The 12715-nt window shown below is 44.2% G+C and overlaps 1 protein-coding gene across 1 annotated transcript; it reads right to left on the bottom strand.

Annotated features, from left to right (window-relative positions):
* Positions 1-567: 567 nt before the first annotated feature.
* On the bottom strand, positions 568-4821 carry LOC123070127 (TPR repeat-containing thioredoxin TTL1). Its single transcript, XM_044493149.1, has 7 exons — positions 3659-4821; positions 2791-2992; positions 2494-2678; positions 2068-2401; positions 1786-1990; positions 1465-1571; positions 568-1380 (listed from the first exon to the last, which is right to left on the bottom strand). Exons 1-7 carry the CDS (start codon positions 4528-4530, stop codon positions 1219-1221), a joined length of 2067 nt encoding a protein of 688 aa, XP_044349084.1. The 5' UTR covers positions 4531-4821; the 3' UTR covers positions 568-1218.
* Positions 4822-12715: the final 7894 nt, after the last annotated feature.

The raw sequence follows: 12715 nt of genomic DNA, 5'->3' as shown, positions 1-12715 counted from the left end.
TAGTAGATTGCAGAGCAATGAATGAGGTAGCTACCCCATTCAAAAGGGGCCAGCTCTGCGTGCCAGGCTAGGAGGGACTTGCTGGGGCCCAAATCATTACCAGCTGGGGCACCCAGATCTGATCATCACCATGGAGCTAGAGAGAGACAGAGAGGACTGACAGTTCTGTGGTCATCATGGCTTTAACACCTACTGTAGACCCACCCCAGAGAGAGAGAACAAGCGAGGAAAAAGTCTCTTCTTTCTCACACCCCTAAGCACATACATTGGGAGATGCGCTGTGTTACTACTACCCTTGTTACCCACACCTACCAGCCACCACACACACAGAGCCAAACCAGAGGACCAGTGCTGATGTTGCCATCATCTCCACTCCCAATGACTCTCACGGGTCATGCCATGCCATGCCATGCCAGCTGGCAGAACAAACCTATTGTGCTAATGCTGACAAATAGTAGAAGAATGCGAGAGCAAGCTAGGATTAGTGATTCTTGACAACATACCATAATACCCCAGCTCATTACAGAAAGGAATAACCAACAGCAGAGTAAAATACAAAGAAAGAAAGAAAGAAAGAATGTTGGATTGTTTTATTCATGATGATGAAAATGTATCGGCACCACAGACCAGCAGAAGCAGCAAAATGGCATCCAATTAACACCACCAACCTTTCCCCTCTCTACACCAATTACCAATTGATTTTTCCTTTTTACCGCTAAAATGACAGTAACACAACAACTAGCCCTGTCTGTACCCTCCTCCCCCTCCTCCTCACCACCTCCACTAAATGGATTCTCATGTTTTGCTATATGGTATATACACGTAACGGAAACCGCAACCAGCAACCCCGTCCCCTCTCCCTCTATGATATTCTAAACTAAACAACATTACAAACATTGCCCTCCACGGGCGCTGCTGGTTTACGGCCTAAGATGTAAAGCAAAATGTATCAAAATACAGGGAGCCAAAGAGCCTGAAAGGTGTAAGAATTGAATGGGGTCGGCAATATCATATGTTCTCAACGGCAAGGGATGGGATGGGTAATGATGGGTGGAAAGCAGAAAACTTGGGGAGGCTCATTATGCTCGATGCTCAATGGGGAATTATTATGCAGCTGGTGAAATGCTGTGGAGGCTGGTGTTTTAGCAAATTTGGGACCTAAAGCAAAAGACTGGCTGGCAGAGGAAAGGGGAGCCCTATGTTCCAACCCAAAGCTTCTCAAGAACTCGATACGGCATAGTGTCTCACTGAGTAGCGCAGGACATGCAAGGTAGGGCAGATCATCTCCTTCACTCTCGCCCCATCTTTGTATATCTTGAATGTAGGGACTATCCGCACGTTCTCTGCCTTTGCCACCGTTGGGCTATCTTCAACATTTACCTGTTGAGGGGTTGCAATGTGGCCTGTCTGTTAGTGACTTGCAAAAAGTTGTAACCGATTGAGTCATATATCAAGTAGCTTTACCTTCAGAAAATTCATTGAGGGGCATTCGCTGCAAAGAGAGTCCACCGCAGGTGTAATTTGTATGCATTGTTGATTCACCGACGACATGAAGTAGACAACAGATACCCCTGAAAATGAAACGACAGGCAAGCAAAACTGTAATGCAGGCAAATCTAGTACACTATAAACCTATCCAGATGCATCAGTAATAATTTTAGAGTTTTATACACATAAACAATATGGCAGTTCTCGTTCTTCATGATAATACACAGATACACACAAGAACTGACCTACGGATATCGGAACTGTAACACAAACAAGTATTATTTGAGCAAAACTCACCAGGCGAACGAGTGGCAGCATATAGTTGCTCTACACTGGTTACCATTTCAACCTCTCCTCCAAACTTCATGTTTGATACATCCTCACCACGAGTTGTCTTCAAGGCAACTTGAGCATGGAACAATGCTTCGGCAACCTCAGTATCAGCAGGAAGCTCTTTCCGGAGCACCTCATAATCCCGCACACAATCAGCCCAACGCTCGAGCTAATAAAAATGGAAGAGGTCAACAAAACAGCAAGCGGAATGGGATGTCAAAAACATGAGAATGCCCGGTCACTTACCTTGGAATAGGACATTGCTCGCCTTAAGAGAGCCTTTGTGTAAGTAGGCTGTATTCTCAACGCCTCATTACAGTCATCAACGGCTTTCTCCCAACGGTCTAGCTTCCACCAGCAAGCTGCTCGGTTGCAGTGGAGCACTGGATTTGAAGGATCGTACTTGAGCCCTTCACCATAGGCTATAGAAGCATCAGAAAACTTGGCAGCCTTGAAGAGTTCATTCCCTTGGGCTCGAGCTCTTGCAACTAGCCTCACATTATTTAGAATCATCCCAACTTCCGCATTCCCGGGATCGATAAGTCTGGCATTCTCAGCTGCTGCAACAGCGGCATCAAACCTGCAGAAATGAATCCCAACTTCAGTGATGATCTGCTTTTGCTGCAATCTAGAGAATCGAGCATTGTTACAGGGTTGGAGGATCGTACGTACCTTCCCAATGCCATGTCAACCTGGGCTCGCACAATATGTACATAAGATTCAACTAGCATGCCCGAGAGTTTGGCCGCCGTCCAAGATAGTAATGACTTGTCTAATTTCAGCAAGCTTGTAAGAGTCGAATCAGCCTCCTCTAACTTGTGGAGCCGGAGAAGTGCTTCTGATCTCAAGGCACGAAGCTGGGTGAAAAAGAAACCAGTATAAATTCTACCAAGAATCTACAATGTAAAACTGTCTCCATTTTCCAACACTTGAAAGAAAGAAAGCACAAGCGAGGGATGAGGAATTTACCAACTGAGACGAGTCGGCTCCGGCCGCAATTGCAGCATCCGCTTCCCTCAGCGCACTCTTCCAATCTCCAATTTTCCTGGCATCTGTGCTTCTTCCTAGATGCATCTCCACATCCTGCAGCTTCTCCCAGTCTGCAGGGTCGGACTCGTGAAGATGCCTGGCTTGTGTGAAGTGCCTCCTCGCCTTTTCAATCATTCCCAGCCTGAAACAATGGAAATAACACTGATTTCAGCAACAAAACAAGCATGCAGCACTTCTGAATAATAACACTGAATTGCTCTCAGGTCAGGACAGTGCCCCGCTTGAACGGAATTAGGATTAAAATTCATGGTTTGTCAGCATTGTGTGGTCTGAATTCAGTGTACCTAAAGACAATGGCATCAGGCAAGCTTACAAAATAATACAGCTAAGCAACACCTTTCATTCAGCATTGTGTGATGGGAAGCACCCAATTTGCTTGCGAGACAAGATCCTGGCCTTTGCTCACTCACAGCTCAAACCAAAAAACAAATTAATGTGATAATTCTGTCACCAAAATTCCTCTTTTTTCCTAATAGGAGAGGGACGATCAAACAGACCACACCAAGCAGTAACAATCCCCAATCAAATCGGGCAGCACAAACAAAAAGAAAGAGGAACAACGCAACAATCATGTTGCTTTCATCTTCAAGTTGGACTTTGCTGACCGGAAAAGCTGGCAAGCACAGCCAAGAAAGCAACAGCAACATGCAGGCGTGAAAACGTGAACACTTGAGAGCAATGGAATCAAGTAGGGATCTGCACATCGAACTGGAATCTAATGCGTTCTGACGCAGAGCGGCGCAATGCCGGTTACAGTGACCCAAAGATACGAGCACAAGAAGCTCACCGGAGGTAGAGACCAGCGAGGCGGCTGTGGGCGCGACCGCTGGCCGGGTCAAGCCGGACGGCCTCCTCGGAGTCGCGGAGCGCATCGGCGAGCCGACCAAGGCCGATGAGCGCGGCGGCACGATTTCCGCGGCACGCGGCGCTTTCGGGGCACAGAGACACCGCACGGTCGTAGTACCGCAGGGCCTCCCCGTGTCTCCCCTTCTTGTACCACTCGTTGCCTAAGCGAGTCATCTCCTGGAGGCTTCCGCCGCTCGATGGCGCCACCGGGGAGCTTGCCGGAGATCTCATTGAGTGTCCGAGAAAGGACGGCGCATCAATGCTGCTTCTCGCGGGGGCCATGCCGGCCCCGCGCATGATGCTCCCGTGGCCATAGTGGCCGGTGCCGGATCCGAGCACGTCCGGGCGGGAGCGCGGCGGGGGCGGCGCGGCCGCCGCCCCCGGAACGCGCCCATATGGGCAGATGTTACCGGCGGGGAGCGCATTGGTCATCGGCGAGCTAGCCGTGCTCCCACGGTCCCATCCGCCTCCCCCGCTCCCTCCGCTGCTGCTGCCGCCGGAGAATATCAGCGGACCAGATCCGCACCGCCGGTGCCCCGGCAGCCGCGGCGGGTGGCTCTCCACCGCTAGCTCACCGGAGTGGCTCCTCCCACCTGCCACTCCCGCCGCCCCAACATTTGACTGCGCTGGCGACTTGGCCGACCCAGAAGAGGAGGAGGAGGAGGTCGTCATGCTGGCCCGGGCCCGCAGCGGCGACACCGGGGACCCAAGATCCGCGAACACGTTAGCCTTGGAGTCCGGCTTGTCCCGCACGGCGCCGCCGTCGAGCGCCAGCGCCGCCGCGCGGAGGCGTAACCGGTCGGCCTCCGACATGGCTGGATCTCACCGCAAAATCTCACCAATGCCGCCACCTGCACCCCGCAACTCCTCCTCCTCCCCTGACCAAACAAGCAGGCATAGAAGGAAGCACGCAACACGGGAAGAGCTCGTCCTTGCGCGCGCGCGCGGCGGGGTGGTTGCGCAGTACTGCTCGGCAAGAACCCTGAGCAATAAATTGTGGAGGAAAAGCGCGTGTGGGTTTCTCGTGAGGCGGGGAAATGGAGAGAGATAGCGAGCACCGACCGGAGAAAGAGGGGAGAAGAAAGAAGGAAGGAAGAAGAAAGGGGAGAGGAGTGGGCGTCAGGGGAAGAAATAGACTGTGCGCACACCGACACAAGGGTGACCCCGAGACGCTGCGAGTATCCCAGGGGGCAAAATACAAAAATCTCTATCCTTTCTTCTTCTATGGGGCTGTTTGGGTTTCTGCCTGGAGGATGGTTTTGCGGTTTGGTGCCATAGAGTTTTGGGATTCCGTGTTCTTGGACCTTGTGGGTTTTTGGAGGGTTAGGGAGTTATCGAGATTTCTTAGAACTACTTTGATTTATAGCAATTATAAAGTGAAATTTTTTTGGAGTTATAGCGAAATTTTTGAATTTCTTAGAAACACTTTGATTTACAGAAAATCAGTCAAAATAAAATCTACCTTTTTTGCAATTATAGCAGAAAAAAATTGCGAATGAGTTATAGCGATTTTACTACTACTGTTATTTTCAAGAAGCAATACAATCTAGACATAAAATGTGCTTTGACTGGTACAACCTAAGTGATGTAAATGACATGTATTGTTAGTGAATTTAGAAACGAACTATTTTATGATATATTCTTGTTCTACAACCGAGTTACCTTTTTTTTAACTATAATTTTAGATGGAACATCACTATACTTTCCACAAGGTAAATATTGATGATGAGATGACAACATTTCAACGATAGAATTGAATATTATCTATTAGATTTGTAATAAATAAGGATAGTATATTTTTTAGTGACATACAAGATACATACATCGTTAAGTCTAATGTAATTTATTATATTAAAGTTATCATATATTCTTGTATATAATGCAACACCTTCGGATGTCCCAAGTCCTCGGCATCCCCAAAATGGTTGAGCATCTGAATATAGATTAATGTTTCTAGATATGCATTGTTTAAGAACGGGTTTAAATATCCAAACCATGTGTTCTAGTATTTATGTACCCAACTAGATTACTAAACAGACACCAAAATATTTAAGATATTTGGTGTATTGCCATATTTTACTTTATTTTTTTTTATCACATAGTGTGCATGATGCATTTCTTTTGTGGTGAGTAATTGTTGTAATGGTCTACAAAATATATTTGCCATGTAATGACCAATGGCTAATTGAATAGAGGAAACCACAACTACTATCACGAAACTATACCAAGCAGAAGAGCTAATTAGGATGCATTGGCCTCCAAAATGATCGTGACACCCATTTTGCAATACAGTTAGATGGAAAATGAATCTTAATTAGTTGTACAATAACAACTCCTTGTGTAACATTGCGAGAAGGAAGAATGTCATTTTGGCACAAGTCATATGCCCGGTATTTTAATGTCAAATTTAGACGGGTTCTTATTAAGCCAAATAATTGCAGATATGTTGTATAGCATAATGGACATTTTCTTTACCGCCTCGATGTATAGACTCACCATGAACTCGGATGTGCTATTTACTCACATATTTTATGGAAACTTAGTACATCAACCCCCTCCCCCCCCCTCCACACACACACATACACTGACACACACCTCAGTCGGTATAATATTATATGTCGAAGGGTAATTTTGACTAGAGATGCTTAGCTCAAAATAACTTCTGTAAACTAGGTAAACGTATTTGTCAAACTGCTCGATTTCCCTAGGTATTGTGTATTGCTTTTAACATAGATCCTCCTTTAAATGATGTGCATATGTGAAGGAAAATGGCTCTTTGGTCCAGGGTGGCGTCCCTTCTCCTAGATTATGAGTGTAGTTCTAGTAAATATTAGGTTATTTGGTTATGACACGACTATATTATTTTGATGAAGCAGTTTAAACCATCAAAACCGAGTTATTCCTGGGAGTGTTATATTGTTGCAATCACGAGCATTCTTCCATAGGTCGGGTTCGTGGAAAACATGATCAGGTGAAGCAAGTGGTTGGAGATCATAGTGATGCAATTACCTGCTATTTTTCATGGTGTATTCATAGGTGATTAGGTGACGGTAGCTCTATTTAGCACTTTTTTCTTGTTTTACATATGTTAGCATGAGGGCCTTTTTCTTTTATTTTTAAGACTTTGTAATAATCATATTTGTAGGTCGTGCACTCCTTCTCATTGTAGAGGCCAAGGGAGTAATAACATATTGAAACTAGACACCAATAGTCAATTCTATATCTCGGTCGTGGATAAATTTTGTAATCTAATTATTATTATTTTGTATTTGAACAGAGAGAAGATGTCCCTTCAACTTCAATATTATTATTTTTAGACTAAAGTCTTCGATGAGAATAAAGTACAAGCTCTACTCGGTTGATATAAAAATAGAGCTTTTAAGACACTACAATTTGATGGACAAAGTCTTTTGGAGTTTCTCCATCCCACTTACTCATTCTTAGTGCAAGACAAAGAAATAAGATAAGAAGTGACATCCACTAGGATAAATTTCTGGTAAATTTCTGTGAACTAAGTTTCAAAAGGTTGAACAACTTTTATTTCAACGGTATCTACACACACTAAACATGTTCAAGAATAGCTACACATACTATTGGTTATTACAAGACAAGTGACCTACTTTATGGAGGGCTTTTTCCTACTCTACCCAGCAACTAGCTCACCATCTCGTGTTCAATATTGTGACTACAACAAGGTGGCAAGGTTAGTACATATTGGATCTACAAAAATCACAACTTCTACTAAAATAACGAGGCTGCATATTTGTATACTCAAAGTAATAAGTGTGACCCGGGTCGGAGCTGCCAATGATCATTATAATTTACTCGTTGGACATTCTAAGAACATCGAAGCGGTACTATGGAAAACAAGAATGAGCTGGACAACAATCCTCTTAAAATTGTACTGGTCGGGATTAAGTTCCCGCTGCTACCAGATTCTTAGACAAGTAGCCAAAAATAAGAAGACGGAGAAGAAAACCAACAAAAAACTAGCCTTACGCATATTACTTTCTATTTAGGGGAGAAAAAGGTGGCATGAGGTAAATAGGCACACCTTGGAAATGCAAGGTTGGCTCGGCACAGTCAGTCCCGTGTAGTGTGTGGCTGTAGGATCAAAAGTATGTCTAGAGGGGGTGATTACACTACTTGACCAAATAAAAACTTATCCTTTTCCCAATTTTAGTTGAGGAAAGTTTTAACAATTCAACCAAGTCAAGTACACCGTGCACATGTAAGTCTAAGAGTTGAGCAGTGGAAAGTAAAGACTTTGCATATGAATATAAAGGAGGGATCGAAGAAATCAAACGCAATGACGACACGATGATTTTTGTCATGCTTCTGATAGGTGGTGCTATCATACATCCACGTTGATTGAGACTTCAAGCCAAGGAGAGTAACCTTTCCCGAGTTAACGGAGGGCTCCACCCAATAAGGGTCCACGAAGAAGCAACATTGTCTATTCCATCATGGCTTACGCCCACGAAGGAATAGCCTCACTCGGGTAGATCTTCACAATGTAGGCGTTCTCCTTGCCCTTACAAACTCCTTTGTTCAACTCCACAATCTCTTGGAGGCTCCCAAGTGACACCTAACCAATTTAGGAGACACCACTCTACAAAAGGTAATAGATGGTGTTATTGATGATAAACTCCTTGCTCTTGTGCTTCAAATGATAGTCTCCCCAACACTCAATCACTCTCTCACAGATTTGGCTTTGGTAGAAGAGGGGATTGAATGGAAAGCAACTTGGGAAGGCTAGAAATCAAGGTTTAAATGGTCAGATTGGAATAGCTTGATCTCAACACATGAGTAGGTGGTTCTCTCAGAAAATGAGTAGCGGAAATAGTGTTTCGTTCTGATGTTTCTCTGATTAAGTGGGGGTGGAGGGGTATATATAGCCTTCACCCAAAGATCCAACCATTACAAGTCATTGACCCAACTTGGTGACACCGGACCGAAATCTAGGTGAGACCGACTAGTGTAAAAGATTCGAATGTTGGAAGTCTCGGTGAGACCGATTAGAACATCTCGGTGCGACCAGAGTGCAATGGCTAGGACAAGACCTCATTTCAGTAGTTCTGATCGCTTTGTCTCGGTAATTCTGGAATGAAGCAACTTCACAACAGAAACTTGGCCACGCCATCTCGGTGAGATCGAGATCCATGTTGGTAGAACCGAAATGCTAGGATTTGGCTTAGGCGGTGTATGTGATCAACTTGGTGAGTCCAGGATCAAGATTTTTGGTGGGATCGAGATGATACTTTAGGGTTTTGGACAGATGTGATGTGGATAAGTGTTTGAGGATTTTTGGAGCAATATCACTAAGCACTTGAGAAATTGAGTCATGATCAAAACCTCATTCCCTTTTAATAGTATGACTTTCCTATAGACACAATGTGATCTTGGATCACTTAGCCAAAATGTAGAGTCCTAGAGCTTTGCCAATCCTTGTCCTTAGCATTTTGAGGGGTGCACAATCACTAGTCTTTGACATGCTAATCGTTGATCTTCTCTGAAATCTATTATCAATGAGCATTAGATCAATGACTTATATGTTGTTATTAATTACCAAAACCACCCGAGGATTAGCTGCACTTTCAGTCCCCCCTCCTTGGTAATTGATGACAACATATAGATCAAAGCTTTGACAATTGATATAATCAAAGGAATACATTGTCGCTTTGAGAAGTATGTGATAAGCAAGGGCTCCCCCTAAATTTATGCATTATTAAAAATTTGCGCATGAATACAAATGCACAATCGACTAGGATCATGGGTCACTCTTCCATGTCACATACATCTTGGTGGAGTGCTCAAAATGAATATGATTGCAATGTAATAAGCACTCATCACCAATCAAACAAGTGAATGATCATACAAAGAGCATGTGGATAGATATTTAAGCAAGCATAGCATCAAAGTACGGTATGATCAAGCACAAAGTAACATAGTCTCATACAAGCATCAAACAAAAGTATCTGAAAGTAGCACAAAATCCAAGAAACCAAACGAGAAAAAGTGAGAGCACTCTCTCTTGAAGCCTAGTTATCTATACTAATCTCCCCCTTTGGAAACAAGTAACAAATTTTTTGAATAAGTATAGAGCTAATCGTCACTCTAGGATCGGTCTCCGGTAGCTCCTAGTGGTGAAGTCCTCTGACTTGCAGCGTCGGTGTGCGTAGACATCAGAGTGGAGAGAAGTGTGTTTGCAAAGAACTCTGCCGATGGCTGCTGAGCTGGAGGTGTAGAAACAACTGGAGGCACTCATGGAGAAACCGTAGATGCAGCGGCTGGAGCTGAGACTGTGGCTTTGGAAGTGACTGGTACTGGTGCTGATCTGGGCATAGTGTGGAACCGAGTGATCATGGGAAGACTTGTGCCATGGTGCTCATCATCATCACTGGACTGAAGCTTAGCTTCACCCGCCTCTTTCTTCAGACTCTCAATGGTCGTCTGCATCTGTGTAACCTTAACATCCATATCATAGAATTTGTTCTCAATGATCCTCTCAAGACTCTTGTGGTTCTTTGTGAGGCTGGCCAAACTCCGCTCGACCCTCCAAGTAGCTTGAAGAAGGTAGTTCATCAGATCTATCTTGTTTTTAGCAGTGGAGCGGTGGAAGCACTTGGCTTTGCAGTACTAGCAGCCTCTACTTCTGCCTCTGTTGCTGCCGAGGTGGGATGGGATGGACCCATCGTCACAGTGTTATCCTCAAACTCTGACTGTAGCAGCAATGCTCACGATCAAGCATAACTGACTTGTTTGCACCCTTAGAGTTGATAAGCATATGGATATGTGGCGCAAAGCCACATGATCTCTTCTGGTTTGCAGCAGTTCTCTTAATAGTTTCAACAATGATATCCATAACTTTGAACTTCACATGTTGATCGATGTGATGCAGCATGTTGATAGAGTGGCTTATTATCATCTTCTCATCTCCTGACTTGGGCATAAAAGTATGCCTCATGATCATGTTGGAGGTAGAAAGACCAGCTAGTAGGTGGTGCACTAATCCAAGCTTGTGAGACTCCTTGTATGTATTGGGAATTTCTCCGTACATGTCGTCCATGGAGTTGTGATCCATCTTAGGCTTGGCATATACGTCAATGTCATCTTCCTCTACCTTTGGAACACGCAACAAGGTAGCCCATTCAAGCACACTAGATTGATACCTAACACCTTCGGTCATCCACACTATTCTGGCATTGGGGTAGAAGTGAGTTGTAAAGTAGAATTGTATGATCATCCCGTCATTCCATGCAGCCAGCCTCATCCCAATGAACGCATCAATGCCAACAGTCCTGAAATCCTCATCAACATGGGGGAAGTGATCCTCATTCTTGTCAATGTACTTCCAGTCCACCCATCTCATGTCACTCACTACAGGCTTCTTGTCGAGAAGCAATGTCTCTTGAAATCATGCTGCTCCTTAGTGTAGAAGTTGTAGTCCACAATAGCCCTTCTCCTGATAGAGTATGGATCAGACTCTCTCCATTTCCTCAAAACCTTGTCCTTCCTCTCTTTCATATTTTCTGCCCACGGGATGTGTATCATCATGTTCATGCAGTCTGGCTCTTAGCTTCCTTAGAACTGGGGATTCATCATCTTCTTCCTGGGTTCTTGATATGTCTCCAACCTATCTATAATATTTATTGTTCCATGCCATTATATTATCATTCTTGGATGTTTTATATTCATTTTATAGCAACTTTATATCATTTTTTGGGACTAACCTATTGACATATTGCCCAGTGTCAGTTGCTGTTTTTGCTTGTTTTTTACTTTGCAGAATATCAGTACCAAACGAAGTCCCAATGCCACGAAATTTTTTGGAGATTTTTTTCTGCCCAGAAGGCAACTTGGGAGCCAAGGAAGTACCAGAGGGAAAGCCTGTGGGGCCCACTACCCACCTGGGCGTGCCAGAGGCCCCTGGCGCACCCTGATGGGTAGTGGGCCCTATGGAGGTCCTTTCCACCACCTCTCAGCTCTAGAAATACCCAAATATTCTAGAAACCCAAGAGGAGTTGACGAAAAAAAATTCCAGCCGCCAAATTCCAGAACCACGAGATCCAATCTAGAACCCTATTCCGGCACCTTGCTGGGGGGGACACAATCATAGAGGGGTTCATCATCCTCATTGGTGCTCCTCCGATGATGCGTGAGTAGTTTACCAAAGACCTACGGGTCCGTAGGCAGTAGCTAGATGGCTTCTTCTCTCTTTTCGATTCTCAATAAAATATTATCCTCGATGTTCTTGGAGATCTATTTGGTGTAATGAATTTTTGTGGTGTGTTTGTTGGGATATGATGAATTGCGAGTTTATGATCAATTCTATCTATGAATATTATTTGAGTCTTATTTGATCTCTTATATGCATGATTATTATAGCATCGTATTTCTTCTCCAAAACTTTGGTTTGGTTTGGCCAACTAGATTGATTTTTCTTGCAATGAGAAGAGGTGCTTTGTGATGGGTTTGATCTTGCGGTATTCTCACACAATGACAGAAGGGGTAGCGAGGCACGCATGTATCGTTGCTACTAAGGATAAAAAGATGGGGTCTATTCCTACATGAATAGGTCTTGTGAAAGTGCAACTAATCCCCGTGTGGTTTTGGTAATTCATAACAACATATAGCTCACTGAACTAATATCTTCTCAAGGTAAATATTTCAGGAAGTTCAATGATTGGCATGGAATGGACTAGAGTTGTGGACCCCTCAAAATGCTAAGGACAAAGATTGGCAAAAGCTCAAGACTCTTCGTCTTATTTTAGTGATTCAAGATCACATTGAGTCCATAGGAAAGCCAATACTATTAAAAGGGGATGAGGTGTTGCTTAATGGTCTACTTGCTTAAGTGCTTAGTGATATTGCTCCAAAACCCTCACCCACTTTCTCCATCCAAATATGTCCAAAACGTAAACTCCAACTCGGCCCCAACAATTCTTTCTATCTGGAGCCACCGAGTTCATATGACATAGCCACTGCCAGAAACCCT

This window comes from Triticum aestivum, chromosome 3B (genome assembly GCF_018294505.1).
Source record: "Triticum aestivum cultivar Chinese Spring chromosome 3B, IWGSC CS RefSeq v2.1, whole genome shotgun sequence".
In the NCBI taxonomy this organism is placed as follows: Eukaryota; Viridiplantae; Streptophyta; class Magnoliopsida; order Poales; family Poaceae; genus Triticum; species Triticum aestivum.
This window is presented reverse-complemented; position numbering and strand designations above follow the sequence as displayed.